Source organism: Durio zibethinus, chromosome 5, assembly GCF_047325235.1.
Source record: "Durio zibethinus cultivar Kanyao isolate XHJ-2024 chromosome 5, ASM4732523v1, whole genome shotgun sequence".
Classification (NCBI taxonomy): domain Eukaryota; kingdom Viridiplantae; phylum Streptophyta; class Magnoliopsida; order Malvales; family Malvaceae; genus Durio; species Durio zibethinus.
Window position 1 is genome coordinate 5,593,199 of NC_143166.1, and position 19,662 is coordinate 5,612,860.

General features: G+C 32.5%; 1 protein-coding gene across 1 annotated transcript; it reads right to left on the bottom strand.

Moving 5' to 3' along the window:
* Positions 1 to 10,268: 10,268 nt before the first annotated feature.
* On the bottom strand, positions 10,269 to 18,973 carry LOC111282163 (homeobox protein knotted-1-like 6). The gene is made up of 5 exons (XM_022870140.2): positions 18,532 to 18,973; positions 17,821 to 17,940; positions 17,589 to 17,724; positions 10,713 to 10,951; positions 10,269 to 10,618 (listed from the first exon to the last, which is right to left on the bottom strand). Exons 1-5 carry the CDS (start codon positions 18,820 to 18,822, stop codon positions 10,460 to 10,462), a joined length of 945 nt encoding a protein of 314 aa, XP_022725875.2. The 5' UTR covers positions 18,823 to 18,973; the 3' UTR covers positions 10,269 to 10,459.
* Between the last annotated feature and the right edge of the window lie 689 nt (positions 18,974 to 19,662).

Below are 19,662 nucleotides of genomic sequence, written 5' to 3' on the forward strand. Positions count from 1 at the left end.
AGAGTTTGTGGATGTATTTGTCTGGTCCTATCAAGATATGCCTAGACTCAGCATTGAAATAGTGGAGCATAGGCTACCATTGAAGCCAAAATGCAAACCAATATAGGAAAAATTAAGAAGAATAAAATCGGAGATGCTATTGAAAATAAAAAAGAAAATTAAAAAGTCATTTGATGCAGGCTTTCTACAAATGACTAAATATCCTGAATGAATTGCTAACATAGCACCTGTTCCCAAAAAGGATAGAAAGGTATGAATGTATGCAAACTATCAAGATTTGAATAAAGCTAGTCCAAAGGATAATTTTTCTTTACCTCACATAGATACACTGGTGGACAATACGATCAGGCATTCAATGTTCTCTTTTATGGATGGATTTTTTTTATTACAATCAGATAAAAATGGCCTGAGATGATATGGAAAAGATCATATTTATTAATATGTGGGGAATATTTTGCTACAAGGTCATGCCTTTTGGGTTAAAAAATTTTGGGATAACCTATTAAAGAGTTATGGTAACCCTCTTTCATGATATGATGCAAAAAGAGATTGAAGTTTATGTGGATGACATGATTATCAAATCTCGAAAAAGAGAGGATCATGAAGTCAATCTCATAAAATTATTTGAAAGTTTAAGGAAGTTTTAGCTCAAATTGAATCCGGCTAAATGTATATTCGGAGCCAAGTCAAAAAAGTTACTGGGATTTATAGTCAATGAAAGAAGAATAGAAATCAACCCAGATAAAATTGAGTCATTCATAATTTATCCCCTTCAAGCACACAAAAAAAGGTTCGAGGCTTCTTAGGCAGATTGAATTATATTTCTCAATTCATTTTTTAACTCACTCTTAAATGTGATCCCATTTTTAAACTCCTTTAGAAGAATAATCTTGAGGAGTGGAATGAACAATGTCAAGAAGCTTTCAATAGGATTAAATAATACTTATCAAATTCTCTAATATTAGTACCCCATATTCTGAGAAAACCATTGATTCTATACATAATGGTATATGAGGGGTTAATGGGATGTGTGTTGGGCCAATAAGATGAATCTGGTAAGAAAAAGAAAACTATTTATTACCTGAGCAAGAAATTCATAGAGCATGAGTCCAAGTATTCATCACTAAAGAAAACGTATTGTGTTTTGGCTTGGACAACTAACAAACTCAGGCAATATATGCTTTACCATATGACTTGACTCATAGCTAAATTGGATCCCATCAAATACATCTTCGAGAAACCATCGCTATCAGGAAGAATCGCAAAATGGCAGGTGATACTTTTTTGAATATGACATAGTATATGTAAGCCACAAAACAATAAAGAAAAGTGTCATTACTAAATTCTTGACAGATAGGGACATGATGATTATGAGCCCATAAAGCTTGATTTTCTAGATGAGGAACTAATAGCTATTTCAGAGTTAGAAGAAGATGATGAGGAACAAGTATGGAGAATGTATTTTGATCAAGTCATCAAAGCCATGGGGCACAGGATTAGAGCAGTTTTAATATCTCCAATAAAGCATTACTATCCTATTACAATAAGATTAAACTTCAACTGCACCAATAATATAGCTGAATATGAGGCTTCTGTTATATGATTGCATGCTGCTTTGGATAGAAAAATTGAAACATTAAGGGTGTTTGGGGATTCAACTCTAGTCATTTATCAACTAAAAGATGAATGGGAAATAAGGGATTCGAAACTTATCCCTTACCACAAATACATCTTAAAGCTGTGTAAACAATTCAAAGTAATTCAGTTTGAACACTTGTCTCGTGAAGAAAACCATATTGTAGATGCCTAGGCTACCTTGGCCATAATGGTATAGATTGGTGATACTGCTAAAATTCAGCCTATCAAATTAGATATCAAGGATGTGCCAGTCTATTGTGCTAACTTGGAAAGGGAAGAGGAGATATTATGCGATAACTAAAAAATCAGCAGCACCCAGATCTAACAATAAAAAATGATAAGAGAATCTTAAGAAGGTTGGCTATGAGATTTTTTTTGGATGGAGAAATTCTGTACAAACAAGGTAAGGACCAAGTATTATTATGTTGTGTAAGTGCCTCTGAGGCCAAAAAGATTATTGAGAAAGTTCACAATGGCGTATGTGGAGCACATGTAAATGGACATATAATGGCAAGATAGGTCATGCGAGGTGGATATTACTGGCTGACAATGGAAAAATATTACATTGATTATGCTCAAAAATGTCACAATTACCATATTTATGCTGATAAGTTTCATGTTCCACCTAGTGCTTTACATGTTATAGTGCCACCTTGGCCATTCTCTATGTGAGGAATGGATGTCATTGGTCCCACCACACCAAAAGCCTCAAACGAGAATAGATTCATTTTTACGATGATTGACTACTTCACTAAATGGGTCGAAGCTGCCTCTTTCACAACTGTGACAAGGTTAGTGATTTGCAAATTCATCAAAAGAGAAATAATTTATAAATATGGGCTTTTAAAAAGAATCATCTCAGATAATACAAAAAATCTAAATAGTAAGATTATGCAAGAGGTATGTGTTCAATTCAAGATCAAACACCATAATTCAGCCACTTATCACCCAAAAATGAATGGGGCAGTGGAAGCAGCAAAAAAAAACATCAAAAGGATTCTGAAGAAAATGACCAAAACATACAAGGATTGGCATGAGAAATTACTTTTGGCCTAACATGCATATCAAACTTCTGTGTGCACTTCTACTGAGGTAACTCTTTTTTTTTTGGTTTATGAGATGAAAGATATATTGCCAATAGAAGTAGAGATCTCATCCCTAAGAGTCCTAAGGGAAGTGGGATTAAAAAAAGTTGAATGGGACCAAGAGCACTATAAACAATTAAACTTCATTAAAGAAAAGAGATTAACGGCACTCTATCATAGTTAATTACACCAAAAGAGAATGATGAAGGCTCATGACAAAAAGGTTAGATCTTGTCAATTTAAATAATGAGAGTTGGTGTTGAAAAGAATTTTTCCAAGTCAGCATGATAATAGGAGAAAATAGACTCTGAATTGAAAAAGATTATATGTAGTTAAGAAAGCCTTTTCAGGAGGAACCTTAATCTTGTCAAAAATGGATGGAGATAAACTTCTTAGTCTTATTAATTCTGATGTAGTAAAGAAGTATTTCGCTTAATTTAAAAAAAAAAAAAGTTCAAGTTGAAAACTCGAAAAGACGGCTTGAACCCCAAAGAAAAAGAGTTCAAGTTGAAAACTCAAAAAAGTGGCTTGTACCTAAAAAAATGTAAAAAAAAAACAAAAAAAAAAAGGTTCGAGTTTAAAACCTAAAATGGCATCTTGGATCCAAAGGAAAGGTTCAAGTTGAAAACCTTGAAAGGTAGCGTGAATTGTATAAAGCATCAGTTGGAAGGCAAACCAGGGACAATGAATTTTAAAAAGCTTTAAAGTGTCGGGGCATTGTATTTTGATTAAGTTTTTGAATGAGATCCAAGATTTATTGTCATGGTTATCTAATCATTTATCTTGGGACATTGCTACCCCAAATAGCCACTCCTGAATACTCTCTTTTTATCTCTATACTATTATTTGTAATTTATTATTTATCTTAATAAATGAAAGCCATCTTATTGTTCTCTCTTAGTTCGATGCATTGCCAATATATTTATCCTTTTCTCTTTATACCTTGTCATGAATGAAAGAAGTGTATAACTTGCATCCTACACTTTGAAATTAGGATAATGATTAATAATTGAACAAAGTCATAAGAAGTGTGTGTTACTTTGAAAAATTAAAGAAAACAAGGATTGAAGATGAACTCCATCAAAATAAGAGCAAAATAGCTTCCATAACCTTCTTGGGGATAAAGATAAATATTCAGGCTGATGAAAGATGGTTTCTTTACCAAAGATGTGTATTCAAGTTGATGAAAGATGGTTTCTTTACTAAAGACATGCATTTAGGTTAATAAAGGATGGTTTCTTTACTAAAATGTACAGTGAAGCTAAATATTCAGGGTAATGAATGATGGTTTTTTGCTAAAGATGTACAGAAATGGAATGCAAAAACCTTAATACCACAATTGATGTTTCATTTGCATTCTAAATAGGACATGCACTTGCATTATCCACTCATTTAATCTTGGCTCAGTCCAGATCATTTCTTATGATTCGTGATTTCATCTCGATCATTTATTTTCGACCTCGACTCGATCCTAGTCACTTTACTTTTACTCATGGTTTCGTCTTAATCACTCGATCTTAGCTCAGTCCAGATCATTTCTTATGATTTGTGGCTTCATCCCAATCATTTATTTTTAACCTCAACTCAATCCTGATCACTTTATTTTGACTTATGATTTTATTGCAGTCACTTGATCTTGGCTTAGTCCAGATCATTTCTTATAATTCGTGGTTTTATCTCGATCATTTATTTTTGACCTCGACTTAGTCCTGGCCGTTTTATTTTAACTCGTGGTTTCATCCCGATCACTTAGTCTTGGCTTAGTCTATATCATTTCTTATGATTCGTGGTTTCATCTCAATAATTTATTTTTGACCTTAACTCGATCCTAGTCATTTTTTTCTGACTCATGATATCATTCCGGTCATCTGATCTTGGCTTAGTCCAGGTCATTTTTTATATTTGTAGATTGTACCTAATTCAACTTAAATAGGGTGGGTGTCTAGGTCTTTACAACATTCCTGTCTAATAAAGATGTACAAAAATGGGTAGCTATAGACACTCATTTGTGTTTGGGCCCAACTAGGCCCATTTGTGTCCAGGCCTAATTGGGTCAATTTTTTTTATATTATAGTAGATATTATAATATGGCATGCTATTATTAATACTATTATTTATTATTATATTATTTTTATTTTTATTTTTTTCATTTTTTTCTTTTCTTCTTTCTTTTTTTGTTCCAATTTGCACGTGGATGGAAAAGAGGAATCAGGATTAGAATCCCTTAGTCAAACACAGAATCATGTTAATGTGATCAATTGAAATTTTAGACACAAAGATGACGCTAGACATAATGCAATCCCAGGATTCAAGCCTGGGATTGATTCTATTCATTTCCTAAAATTATTCTTAAGGCTGCTTATAAATTGGATTGATTCTACAGAAAACGAACACACAAAATTTTTTTAAGAGAAAGGCTTGGAAAATTTTGGGCAGTAGGGATATTCTGGAAATTTTAAGATTTTGGGTTCAATCTGGAGCATTTAGGTTGATTGAAGTTTGAATTAGGATTCTGGGAGGAATTTGGGAAATTTAGAAGAAAATCTGGGTTTTTTTTTGGAATTTTTAGGTTTTCTGGGCTTTTTTTGAAAAACAAGAGTTTTTTTATGAAGTTTCCACCAATCGGTTGAATTTTTCGATCAAATTTTGGCCAATTTTTTAGAAACTGGTAGGATTTTCTAGTTTTCAGTTAAATTTTTTGGTGACCTTTTTAGAAATCAGTGAAATTTTCAGTTTTCGATTGAAGTTTTCAGTTGATTTCGTAGGAGTTGTAGAGAAAAGCCAGAGAAAAGTTGGGGTAAAAAGAAAGGAAGCGAAAAGCATCTAAAGAAAAATGCTGAAAAATGTTATTTATACCGACCCAAAACAACGCCATTTTGGAAAGCCTTGACCCACGGGTGACCCGATAAGGATCCGCGCGTTGACCTTGGTTCTAACCCGACCCGATCGTAGGTTTTTCTTTTTTTATTTTATTTTTAAGCCATTTTATTTTTTTTATTTTTTATATTATTTTTTTCGGTTGTATTTTTAAAAAAAAAAATGTTATTTCTACCATTTTATTTCTGAAAGTAAAAAAAAATAATTCTATAAAAATACTAATAATAATAATAATAATCCTTTCAATAAAAATAAAAAAATATATATTTTCAAATAAATAAAAATAATTTTTATCCTCTAAACTATTTGATGATTGCTTTAAAGTAAGCCCTACCAAATTATTAGGAGGCTTTACTAATTTTTTGAATAAAATAAACTAATAAATCCGATGATGGAGCATCTTCAAAATAAGACACTAGTCTCTATAAATACTCTTGAGATGAAAAATTATCTTAAATTACTATTAAACTATTAGGATAATTTTAAGATTAATTTTTAATATTAAATTATTTAGTAAACCATAAAAATGATCAAGGCTTAGATAATTTGAAATCAAACTGATACCATCCTTTGGATGGGCATTGTAGGGGTGCTACAACCTTTCCTATACGTAACTGACTTTCGAACCTAACATCTGTTTTCGTAGACCAAAATATGTTTTAGGTAGCTAATCACCCTAAACAAAAAAAAGATTGGTGGCGACTCCTTCTAATCCATGTCTAATGGTAGGTCCACAGATCTATACATTATGACAATAAGCTTTACTTGTTTTGGAACTTTGCTTGTCCATGCGTTGCACGAAAATTGACCTTGAGTTTTGCTTGTCCCAGGTATGGTTTATTTGTCTTGCAAGCCTTTGTTTTATTTATTTGTGGCTATGTGTTGTATTTTATCTTTTGAACTCAATTTTGTTATAAAAATTGGCACTCTCGTATATTCTTAATCAAAATTAGTTCTCATAATATAATAGAAATTGAATATTATTATAGATTTGGAGAAAACTACGGTTGATTTGATGTTTGTAAGATTGAAAAATGAAGTTGATCAAAAGACAATTAAATGGGAAGAAGCATAATTTTCTATTAGTATTTCACAACATCGATCTCATATGATAGAAACATTCTCAAATTGTCTAAGATGAGAAACTTGATAAAATGTCAAACAATTTCAGAGATATTGCCAATGCCATTAAAAATTCAGTGATAATCAAATTGTTTTTGTTGACCTTTACGAGGAAGTGATGAAAGTGGAAGGGTTTGATGAGGTAGCTCTTTCCTCTATGTTTGATTATTTAGTTGAGGACAAGAAGCAAGCAAAGGCATTCATGGTGAAAAATGATAATCTTAGAAGAGTTTGGCTTCAAAATATCTTTAATAGTAGGGATAACAAATAAAACTTATTTACGTAATGCTACAAAACTTATTTATATGTGTTATAATCCGGGGATCAATCGCTAGACATTGACTTAAGGGAGTCACCACCAATCTTTTTTATCTATGTACGATTAGCCACCTAAGGAATCTGTCCTTTCAAGGAACACCTAAGTTTAAGGGTCCCTAAAAGAATAGGTTCAGGTCTACTAACCAGAACAAGATTCGGGAGTTCGGTTACGTGTGAGGAAGGTTATAGCACCCTTACAACGCCCATCAAAAGATGGTACCAGCATAATTTTGTGTTATCCAATGAGCATTAAAATTTTATCAAGTAATTAATTATTGTAAATTATTCTCAATTGACTCTAATACTTTTAGCAGAAAATTGAAAAAATTTCCTCACCTCAAGAGTATGCAAGAAAACTACTATTTCACTTGTAGAGGCTCCATCGTCGGATTATTTAAAGAAAAATAAAAATAAAAATAAAAAGAAGAAAAGAATGATTGTTCTTGTATAGAGAAAATTGATACTTTCAACTTTTCTCTAAAAATATTCTTTTGAAACTTTTATTTCGAGGAAAATTGATACTTTCAACTTTTTCCCAAAAATATTTTTTGAAAACTTTGATTTTCAAGGAAAATTGATACTTTCAACTTTTTCTCAAAAACTTTTTTTTTGAAATTTTATTTTAAAGGAAAATTGATACTTTCAACTTTTTCTCAAAAACCTTTTTTGAAATTTATTTTTAAAGAAAATTGATACTTTCAACTTTTTCCCAAAAATATTTTTTGGAAACTTTGATTTTCAAGGAAAATTGATACTTTCAACTTTTCCTCAAAAAAAATTTTTTTGAAAATTTATTTTTAAGGAAAATTGATACTTTCAACTTTTCACTAAAAATATTCTTTTGAAACTTTTATTTCGAGGAAAATTGATACTTTCAACTTTTCCTCAAAAAAATCTTTTTTTGAAAATTTATTTTTGAAGAAAATTGATACTTTTAACTTTTCTTCAAAAATATTTTTTTGAATTTTATTTAAAGAAAATAAAATAATAAAACAAAATAAAAGTGAAAATAAAAAAAATTAAAGTAAAACAAAAATAAAAATAAAATAAAGATAAAAGAACATTAAATAAACCTAATCTAATAATAAAATAAATTAATTAATTAATTAAAAAAAAAAACATGGAGCGGCTCGAAGAAGGGCTCGGCTCGGCTCAACTCGAGGAAAAAAAATGACTCGAAGAAGTGGCTCGGGACGTCGGCTCAGCTCGACTAACGACTCGGAAAGGTAAAACACGTTCGGGGTCAGAAAAGCAGGTCGATGCTCGGGTCGAGTTGGATCTCGATAAAAACACGCGAATCCTCTAGGTTATTTACCGTAAAAACGACGTCATTTTGAGAAGGTATATAAGGCTGTTTCCTTCGTTTTTCGACAAAAACCTTCTTCCCTCTCTCTCTCTTCCTTCATTTTTCTCTCGCTTCTCTCTAAAATGGTCGAAGAACTCTGGTTGAATATTCACAGGATTCTAGAATTTTTCGTCGGAATCTGGATTTTTCGCTGAAAAATTGGTCGATTTCTGAGAATCTTCACCGAAAACTGGGCAGCTAGTCGAAAACTTCAAACTTGATCGGAATTGTCGTCGAAAAATTCAACCTTCACCGGAAAAATCACCGGAATCTAAAAATTTTCCAAAAATTTTCAGAAAAAAATTTCGCCAAAAATCTCCAAAAATTTTTTTTCGATTCCTACAGCTGTTCTAAAACTTCTAAACCTTTTCTTAACCTTCAAAAATTTTTTATACGCTATTTTCTCTCAATCAGTAGCTTTTTTCTCACTGTTTTTCCGTGTGTTGTGTTCTGTGTTTCAGTACCTATTTATAGGGATTAATCAGAAGAGTTTATGATCAATCTCTGTTACTTTTTGGATAAGAATTCAATCTTTGAATCCAATCTGGATTCTAATTGAATCTCCATTCACGGTAGGATTCTTCAAAGTCTTCAATCTCAACCCAAAAAAAAAGAGAAAAAAAACAGAAATCAGATAAACAAAAAAAAATCCGATAAATGAATAAAAAGAAATTAACAGATAATTAAAAATAATAATAAGATAAATAAAAAATATTACAAGATAAATAAAAAATAATAATAATAAATAAATTATAATATAATAACAAATATATAACTAGATAAATAAAATACATATATAAATATTAACAAAAATAAATAAATAAATAAATAAAGATATACATATATTAATACATAGTAATAATAAATAAATAAATAATAAATACATAAAATACAAAGGAAAAAAATAAAATAAAAATAAAAAAATAATATAAAATATAAAATAAAAGTCAAATTGGGTCTATCCATTTGGATCAGGTCCAATTGATCCGAACCTGAATTAAATTGGATGTCTACAATGTGATTGCTTTTGTTTGGCAAGTAAAACATCTTTTGTCTTATAAATGTTAATGGACATGACTCTAACTTGAGAGCGGAGGATGTTTTGTTTAGGTAAAATAGACATGGTTGTAGGTTTTTTTTTTTTTATTTAGTAGCAATAGATATGGCTCTAACTTAATTAAGAGCGTAGAAGAATTTTGTTTAGGAATAATATTATTATATTGATAGTTCATATGTGATTTTTTTTATGAATATGATTTTGATTCCTTTATAATTTGATATACAGGATATAAGATCTTGTATTATATAATATTAGATAAAAATATTTTTTTAATGTTGAAATATGAAACTTTTACTGTTAGTAATAATAGTTTTTAAAATTTTGATGTGTTATGGTGAAAATTTTAAAGATTAACATGGTGAAAATATTTTCCACAAAGTGATCAAAACAACAGAAAATATTTTCTTTCATGTCGTCCAAACAATGAAAAATATTTCATTTTTTGAAAAATGTCTTCTACAAAATATATCTTTCTTCAAAAAATCAATTTCTAGTTGTCAAACAGAATCTAAGTGATGTTATTGTACCTCTATTAAGTTTTGAATTTTTTATAATTTTATATGCAAATGAAATCTCTTCGTTTAATTATGAAAATTATGTGAATTTTTTATAATTTTATATGCAAATGAAATCTCTCCCCTTAATTGTGAAAATTATGTGAAAATTAAAATTATTATCCTCTAAATTCAAGACCAATATCTTATGTGAATGTATTTGCCCAAACTTTATAATATTAGAATTTTTTTTTTTCACTAAAGGCAGCTACTAGTTTATTTCATACATATATATATATATATATATATATATATATACATACATGGAATGAATTATAATTACAATTACAATTATTTACTTTCCCATGAAATAAGCATATTCCAATCTCAGTGAAGTCCGCAATACATTCTTGCATTCAAAATATACATGGAATGGAAGGCAAAGGCAAAACAAGCTAATTTAAAGTATATATAGTTGATGATATGGATATCCATTTGAGAATAATATTGTAGTTGCCTCTCAGTCGTCTGCCAAGAATTGTCCAGACATATTATCCGTAACAGCGAATTGCATGCTCTCAGATGGTTTCCAGTGTCGCTTTCTTTGATTTATAAACCAATTGTTGATTTGTTTCTGGTCCAGTCCCGTGCACTCAGCCAATGCTATCTTATCAGCTTCCTGAATTATGACCAGCAAAAATATGAAATCGTAATTATCTTACAAGCAGGCATAAATGTACATAACCTGCCCGCAGGAAGGGAAGAGAATTTACCGTTGGATATGGCCATTTATAGTGAACATTCCACCACTCAAGCAATGTTTGTCTTGCTTCTCTTGGTAGTTTTCCTTTCTTCTTCTTCTTTGAGAACTCCATCTTCAAGGTGCTAATGTGACTGCCAAATCTACGAATCAGCCTATCTTTCAGCCCTCCGTCTTCACTTCTCGGCTGTGCGTCTTGTGCATCTACCTCCCCACCACTAAAATCTTCGTCTGTTGATACAGCGCTTCCATCTGGCCAGATATAAAACACAGCAAAGGTTTAAGTTTGGTCACCCTTATATCACATATTCGAAAAAATTCTGAAAAAAAAAAAGAAAAGTAAAGAAACATCCGACATACATTGTTTAAAGAATCAAGACTTGCGCCCTTTTTTTTGAATATATATATTAGCCAATGCCAATTGCCAAGCTAGATATGCACAAAGATTACATTGCCACAACAAGATTTGCATCCCCCACCAAAACTCCACTACTACACAAACTTCAAATAAATTTAATTTCTGGGAATAGGATTCCTTGGACCGAGTAAAAGAGCTCCACATGCACCATCATATTACAACATGAAAAACATGTTTGGAAACCACTATGATCTTTTGCTTTCCAATCAATCACATTAAGAATTTAATATAAATCTTGCCAATGAGAATGAGACTTAGATTAGTAGCAACAAAGAAAGTCCTAAAATCATCAAATTCTAAATTAAAATTCCATTGCCTATGAATTTAATTATTTAATTATATTTTAATTTGTTAATTAATTATTCAATTATCATAACTTGATTATGAGGTAATAATTAATTATTTAATTGATTATATGAATATAATTCTTAATTATTATTGTAACCTAAAAAGAATTTAACATAAAACTTAATTTTATTTCCTTATATTACAAAATTCATTCCTAGGACCATCTCACGTACATCCATGAAGCTAAATATCTATAGATTTAAGATTAAGCTAGATACTCATGTCCAAACAAAAGATTGAACTAGAAACTAAATTTCATCTTTCAATATGAAGGGAGCTAAGCATGTAGCTAAAGCAATTTAAGGGTTTAATACACCCTTTAATACCGTGGAGCCTTAAGCTTTGTGGCTAAATTTTATACAGCCTGTTAACCGTTATAAAAAAAAAAAAAAAAAAAAAAAAAAAACAGACTTTAGCGAGGCAGGAACAGTGGGGCCAGCCATAGGCTTGAATAAACTCCCAACTCCCCCATCATAACTCAGCACTGCACACTTACAGAATTTACACCGTGTCAACGTCGTGACCAAAAGGCTAAAATATGACGATTTGGACAAAGAATAAGACCAGTGTCTGGTTATGTCCATTGTCAGTCACACTCTGAGTCCGAGTGGACATGCCAGTACGGCTATCATATCACATAATACATTTGTCAGAAAGTGAAAGAGTGAGTGAGAGAGAAGGAAGGAAAATATTTCTATATTTTAAGACTAAATAACCCTCGTAAGATACGCTCCCCGATTATCAGTTATTATGGTGACACATTATAGCGCCTTGCAAATCACTTAACCAGCTTATTGTTCCAGAATGGCCCGTCACTAGGCCTTCTGATTCCTGTTATGGTACTGGACGGTTCCGTTGGCCCCGATGCGTCAACCCATCTGCACCCCATGTGGGTCATGGCTAATGGGACTTCTTTTCTATTATCTCTTACTAATACGAAATAAATTTACTATTTTGGAAGAAAACATCAAGGAAAACATGCACAAATCATCATTTTTCTACCAAGCTCTACATTAATTTATAAGTCGGGATACAAAACCCAAGTGATTGAACAAAAAGTTCCAAGTAAACATTTCTAATGTGCCCCAAAGTTATACGTTACGACTTCGATGAAAATGCAGATCTTTTATATTCGGCTTTTCCTCTCATGAAAGAATACGAAAAAAAATTTTCAACACCCCTTGGGTAGCAATGGCTGGTTCCTTTATTTTTTTTGGTTCAATAAATAGGAAATAAATTATTTGGGCATTTTGAAAAAGATAATACTAGTTCTGAATCAGCAGCGTGGAAGAGACATGAGCATGGGCACCTGTGGCTGTCGTGGGGAAGGAAAACATTTCTTTTCTTATCTTTTGATTGTGAAGGGAGTTGAATTTGTAAGCGTGCGAAGGGAGAGAGGACACCGGAGAAAAGCCAAAGCCAGAAAAATGAGGACCGAAAAGAAAAAAGAAGCTCTAATAAAAGAAGAAAGGGACGAAAGGAAAACAAGTGTGGCAGCTGGGACCTAACGTGGAGCCCAGTTCTGAGCTATCATGCAGACACGTGTGATACACATTAACGAAGGCAGAGAGCAAGACCCACCAAGGAAACAAAAATGTCTGGTGGACATGACAAGCACCAACCAGCGCAGCAGACTAGACTAGAGATGAAAATGAACAGTTGAATGAAACGTCTGACTTTTACGATGAAAAGCCTGATGGTTTCACAGCCTAATCAGCGGGTGTCCAGGTGAAGCTCCGATCACCCGATCCAATCGGGGATTTTTCCCATAAGAAAATTGTTTGTTTCTTCACGTAACTTGCTTTGGACCCCCTAATAATTTATTATCATCTGTCCCAATCGTACCGTTGCCCCTTTTCTCACAAGTTGCACAAATTTTTTTTTTTGGGATGGTCAATGCATTGGGCATTCAAGACTATGCACGACAATAATATTTTCTTGTAACCATCAACCATATGCTACGAACAACAACAACCACCAAACGCTGGTGTGTGCATGAAAATTTATAATTCAAAGAGCCCTTTAATTACCCAAGAGTCTCCTAGAACACAACCTTCTCACAGGCATGGTTTTCCTGATTAATCATGCAAAGTGAGAAGCAGAAGATCAAGAACAAGAACAAGCAAACTCAATATGACTTAATGGCTGATGCGGTTAACCGGGTCAATCATAATTTTGATTATTCATCTAACCTACGTGTCAAAGAAAAACTTAGTTTTTCTTTATTAATTTACCGTTGAAACTAAACAAATCACTCTGAGTAGCTGTTACTAACGACTTAATATTGAGCAGCTGCGATAATGATCTGCTTAATGGCATAAACCATTGAGCAATTTTGCCGCTCTCATCAAATAAAAGTTTCAAACCTCAAAGCTATATGGCAGAACCGGAAAAATCTTTATGAATTTCTTACCATTAGAATGCTGTTTAAAACAAAATCTCACTGTACTCCATCATGAAGACGAGGAAATGCATATGCATGCCAGGGATGGACATTTCACCACTCATATCCTCTTCCACTATGGCACATGCTCCTAGATAATTAGTAAGAACAACAAAAGGCTAACAATAATAAACATAGAATCACAAGCACTTCTCCAGATATACTGCAGGAAATTCCACAAGAAAAGAAACCAAAAAAAAAAGTAAATCTACCATACTTTAGATTATTGCAGGAATGCTTATTTTAGTTCATTTGGAAGATTATTATGTTAATTTGGATAACACCAATCATTGTTCCTAAATGGAAGATAAGGAAAAACATGATTTGATGATCACCTAATTGCACACAACAGCAGCCTGGCAGGTAGCCATTTAACACAATTCAAGCATGTCAATTTATACAAATAAATTGCCCAAGTGGATCTCTTTGCCAGTAGATGGGTAAGTTATTAAGTTCCAAGATAAAGTACTAAGCACAACCCACCAAAGCAGAAGACAAAAATGGCAAATGGAGAGATTAGAATGATGATAACATAATCAAAAATGGTACATTCTACTTCAAACAAAAGCAATTATAGTTGCCAACTATCAAAAACCAAAATGCTAGTGATTCACAACCTTGTCAACTTCCATTCTTTATGTGAAAATACTATTATTTAGTAGCCATCACTCTATGAAGTTTAAACTGTAAAGGCTGCTACACACATGCCAATTGCATAAGCCTCCCCCGTACAAAATTGAAACATCAACAGCTTTTATGTGATAGATTCTTAGGTTTCTAACACAAACTCTATAAAAAATTTTATTAAAGCAAAAGCAGTATCAACAAATGAGATTTGTTCAAGCCTATCTAATTTCGAGCCATAATGACGAAAAAGTGGGTTCAAATTACGGTAAAATATTAGATATCAAAGAAACAAAAGAAAATATCAAGTCATTAGGCCTCAAAACTAGTCCTTTTTAGAAAGATACCATGATCTACACTCACATGATCTCAGCAGATTCTTATGCAAATCAATGGTTGACAACGACAAATGCAAGCATAAAAAATTAAATGCATTAGCTTATATTTTATATTTTTAAAACTCGTTATCCGAAACAACTTTCAAGAAGATATAAATGCTGAAGAAAATATTACTTTAGCAACATATAGGCTACTCCGGCAGTAGATAATTCCCTAAGTTCTTCACCTTCCACTATCCATGTGCATAATAACTTATGCTCTATTGGAACTTGATACTCATTCAAAAGGCATCATTACAGACCATTATCATTCCACTAAAGTTAGGCAAACCATGTTATTTTACACAAGCGGATTAAAAGCATGCAATACGATACCGTACATCAACAATAAGATTTATTTAATGCTATTACACGCCCACACGTGCACAACACAAATTATAAAACTAATTACTCTGAAAAAGGAACACTGTATCAAATAAAAGTAAGGCATTCAAAACTTTGAAAAATATGTAATAAGCTCAAGCATATAATATTAGATTATTAATACAAGGACACTGCTATGCCAAAAACCCCTCCCTCCTAGATGAAAAAAAAAATGATTGTTTAAAACACTGTTAACAACAGGTAGAAATCATTCTGCCGAATTGCAACATATAAGAAATATAAGAACTAGACAATGGGCAGGAGCAATTATATACACGAAGATCGATGCATATAGCACTGAATAAAATTTTAACATATTCTTCTTGCTTTTATCCAGTATACACTCTTTCTTTTATCCTTCTTAACTTAGGGAGTCTATAAGAATCTTTTAACAAAAAATATAAAGTTAATTTATTGCTCAAAACTCAACAATCATAAGATCAATCCCAACAAAAATCCTACTAACAATATCATACCACCCTATAAATTAAGTAGTACTGGTCTACATGAACTCTTCATTATACCCTAATGAATCCGTATCAAACACTTTTTGTACACTTCACTATCTACGTGGGTTCGACATTTGGATCCTCAAAGTAAAAAATTGCCAAAAAGATGGCGTACCCGTGTCTGACACCCTATCATGAGCCCATGTAACAATAGTGCCCAATACTTCCACAACTAATTTCATATCAATACATATTAACAAGAGACCTAGAAAATCCAATAGTCAGCATCCCCTAGTATTAAGAAATATATGATGTGAATATGATGGCTTTTTATTCCAGATACGATCTGTTGGATTGACATGTATGTATGTACCCTGATAAAAAGACTAGTGTTGATAATAAAGTACTGCACCAGGACCACAGTACGGTATATGATTTAAAACACAGAAGATTACATAAGTGATTCTCGTAATCACTCCTGTACCTAGGGAAATAAGTCAACATTTTTTTAAGTAGCACCTTTTGTTCAAGTAGACTGCTTTTGTCAAATTTCAAGAGGGTTTGCATTTGTGGTCAATATTGTGATCTTAAGTTCTCAATTAAACCAGACATGCAATTTCGAAAGGACTATGTAACTAGTAGCAGGCAGATCGTTAGATAAGCTTATAGGACCGAAACCTCGTGATGATACCAGACCAAAGCAACGTTACTATTAGAACCAAACTAACAAGGATGATGAGAACAATATAATCCCAAAACTGGAGAGCAAGCAAAAGAACATCCATCGGGTAAAATGACATAAGATGATCCAAACGTTCAATCAACTCAAACAAGTGGCACTAGGCTTTTGTACTCTAGAGGCTCTAAGTAGGCTTTTACATCATCTGATGAGGCATTGCCAAAAGAAACAGTTGAGGTAACATCATTGTGTGGAGATTATCAAGCAACTATTTCGCATGGCATCACTGAACTCTGAAACGTCAATTCAGAATCAGGAAACACAACACGTGTTACTTTCAGACTTCATTTTTCGCTAACGCACAGCAAATCGAAGATAAAAATAGCAATAAAAAGAAACCAACAAGAAAAGGAAAGAAAAGAAATGACAAACAACGATGAGCAGGCAAATGGAAGCCTCCGATAACACTCCTTGAATCGGAGAAAGAGGGTTAATCCGTATTCCATTACTGCTGAACACTTAACATTTTTACGATCACTCTTTCAGGACAAAACAAATGAAAAAAGAACGGATCTGATTCATATAAAGTCATAGCCACCCAAACTATGTTGGAAGGGAAAATTTTCAGATTACAAACCCAGCAAGGGGGAGTTAAGATAGGTACAGTGACTAACCAAAACACACGGGTCTATCTCATCTCTAGGGTTTTTCTGTTGTCTGTTGGCGTTCTATTATTATAGACATACTCGGAACATTGGATTATTCTTTGAGTACAGTTGTAGGCCTCCATTAGTTGGTTTTTTGGCGGAAAAGGATAGAGAGATAGAGGAGATCTATGATTATTTCTAGGAAAGGAATAGTTGTCGCCCTCTTTTAGGTTCCATGATCCACAATATCATGCACCAGGCACCTACATACCCAAGTTTTGCCTGCTAGTCGCAGGGATGATTCGTTGGAAGTTTATAGATTGATTTTAGCTTCTACAGCTCTCTGGGGTAAAATTTCTTCGGTAAGTGGAGCAGAAAATGCAGGCATAGAAAGAGAGACAGAAGATTTGGATAGCACAAAAACCAAGAATCCCAAAAATTAAACAAAGAATAAATTAATTCAGAAGAAATATTACTGATACTTAAGACTTGTGGGAGAGAGAGAGAAAAGGTAACTGACCAGAAGGTCTTCTAATGGAGGCACCCGTGCACAGGTTTTGAAGCTGCATTTCAATCTTGTTTAGAAAGGTGGTCGCTTCATCAAAAGGCCTTGAAAGATCAGATTTATATTTCACCAACATATCGCAGTAAGTTTCCTGAATAATCACAGAAGGGAAAGAAAACCATCATATATGTAATGATAATAGAAAACCAAAGGAAACTTAAAAGCAAAGAGAGAGAGAGAGAGAGACCATGAACTCGTCGAGCTCAGAATCGGCTCCCAAGCACGTTGGGACGATATTTCGCTTGTTAACATCGTTCTCTCTCAGAATATCATCTAATATACTTGCAATCTCCGGAGGTGCCCCAACCTAGAAAAGGACTAAAGATTAGAACTAGATAAAAACAATTAAAATTCTTATCCTAAAAAAATTCGAACAAAACCGCATACACTATATTTCATGAATTCCATCAGACATTTCCCATAAAATTATGGGAATTGATCGAGCAAGATAGTTTCTTTAAGAAGTAAGAAAAAGGGTTAGATCTTAAAAATGAAAAAAGAAACCAGTATAAACACTTTATACGCAGTATAGAAAAAGAAAAGGCTTCGAGCTCCCAAAGCCAGCCGCCAACAGGAGCAGTTGGAAACTAAAAACCTTTGCGTCGACCTTTCAAGAAACCAAAATAAACCTCATTTAAAGCGGAAATTTAAAACACAACTATCAAAGCAACTGCAGCCAAAGTTTTCTCCATTCTTGTCTTTTTTTTTTTTTTTTGTTATTTGATCTTATCTTGAAGTTCCTGCACATATGATCGACACCGTTATGTAACATCATATTTAATGAAGCAGAAGAGAAAAGGAAATAACAGTTAAAATTCTTTAAAAGCCACATCTTTTCAGTAGTTTGTTTGCACCAGAAATAGAAAGAGGCCTTTCATTTGTCTTTTTTTTTTTTTACCTTCTGACAACCAATATAAGCTTCGACCAAACGAGGATAAGAAGGGTGGGAAGCGATTTTGGCTTTCATCACGCTTGACATGTCTTCTTCTCGTTGAATTTCGGGGGTGATGGAAGCAGCTTCGGATATGGCAGAGGCAGCAGATATTAACTCGTCGGATCCAAACATGGGAACCCGATCCGAAGAGCAAAGCCAAGCTTCGTAATCAGATGGAAGGATAAGGTTTTCTGGTGACATCAACGCTTTGTCAGCATACTCTCCCGTGGAGTAGAAATCGTACATTTCATCCATGAAAGTGAGCGTTCTTTCAAGGCAAAAAAGAAAAATAAACTAATAATAAAATGAGCAAAACTTGAGAAAATCAATGATAAAAGCTGAAGCTAATTGGATTAGAGAAGTAAATAGGTTTGGATGAATATTGGGTTTGGGGTAAAAATAACGGTTATGATCGGTCGGAGAATTTTGTTAATATTAACTTTTGTTTGTTTTAACTTTGAAAAGTAAAACTGAAAGACTGGATTTGCTGGAATTGGAGTGGCAGAGATGAACTTATAGTGGTGATGGGGAGTGTATTTTTAGGCAAAGATATAAAAAAAAAAAAGAGATGCTGTCCAAGCTAAGGGATGGGAAAGTCTTTGGCTTTTTTATATACTTCTTTTTTGTTTTATCTTTTTTCTAATTTGTATTTAATTGTTTACAGCACTTCCTGAAACCATGAGGGGAATATTTATTAGTATATAATTAACGTTGGAATTTTGCCTTTTCTTTTTATCTTTCCCTTTTTTTTTTTCCTCCAGAGATTGTTTAATTTCATTGTTTTCCCTATATTCTTTATATTCTTCCGTTTTTCTATGGGAGAAACTAAACCTAATATTAGTACTAACCTCATTGCATTTTTAATTTGAAAAAAGAAAAGATAAATTTAACTTTATTTTAAGGAAAAAATCATCAACCAACCAAATATCTGAATGAAAAAATCTCATTATATTTAATAATTTAAACTTATAATTATTCAATAATTGACTAATATAACTCTATGAACCATTGTTGTTAATATTGTATAAGATAATGGTTCGATTTGTTTTAAAAGCAATATATGTTGGTACTAGTTATTTTAACATATTATTTTAA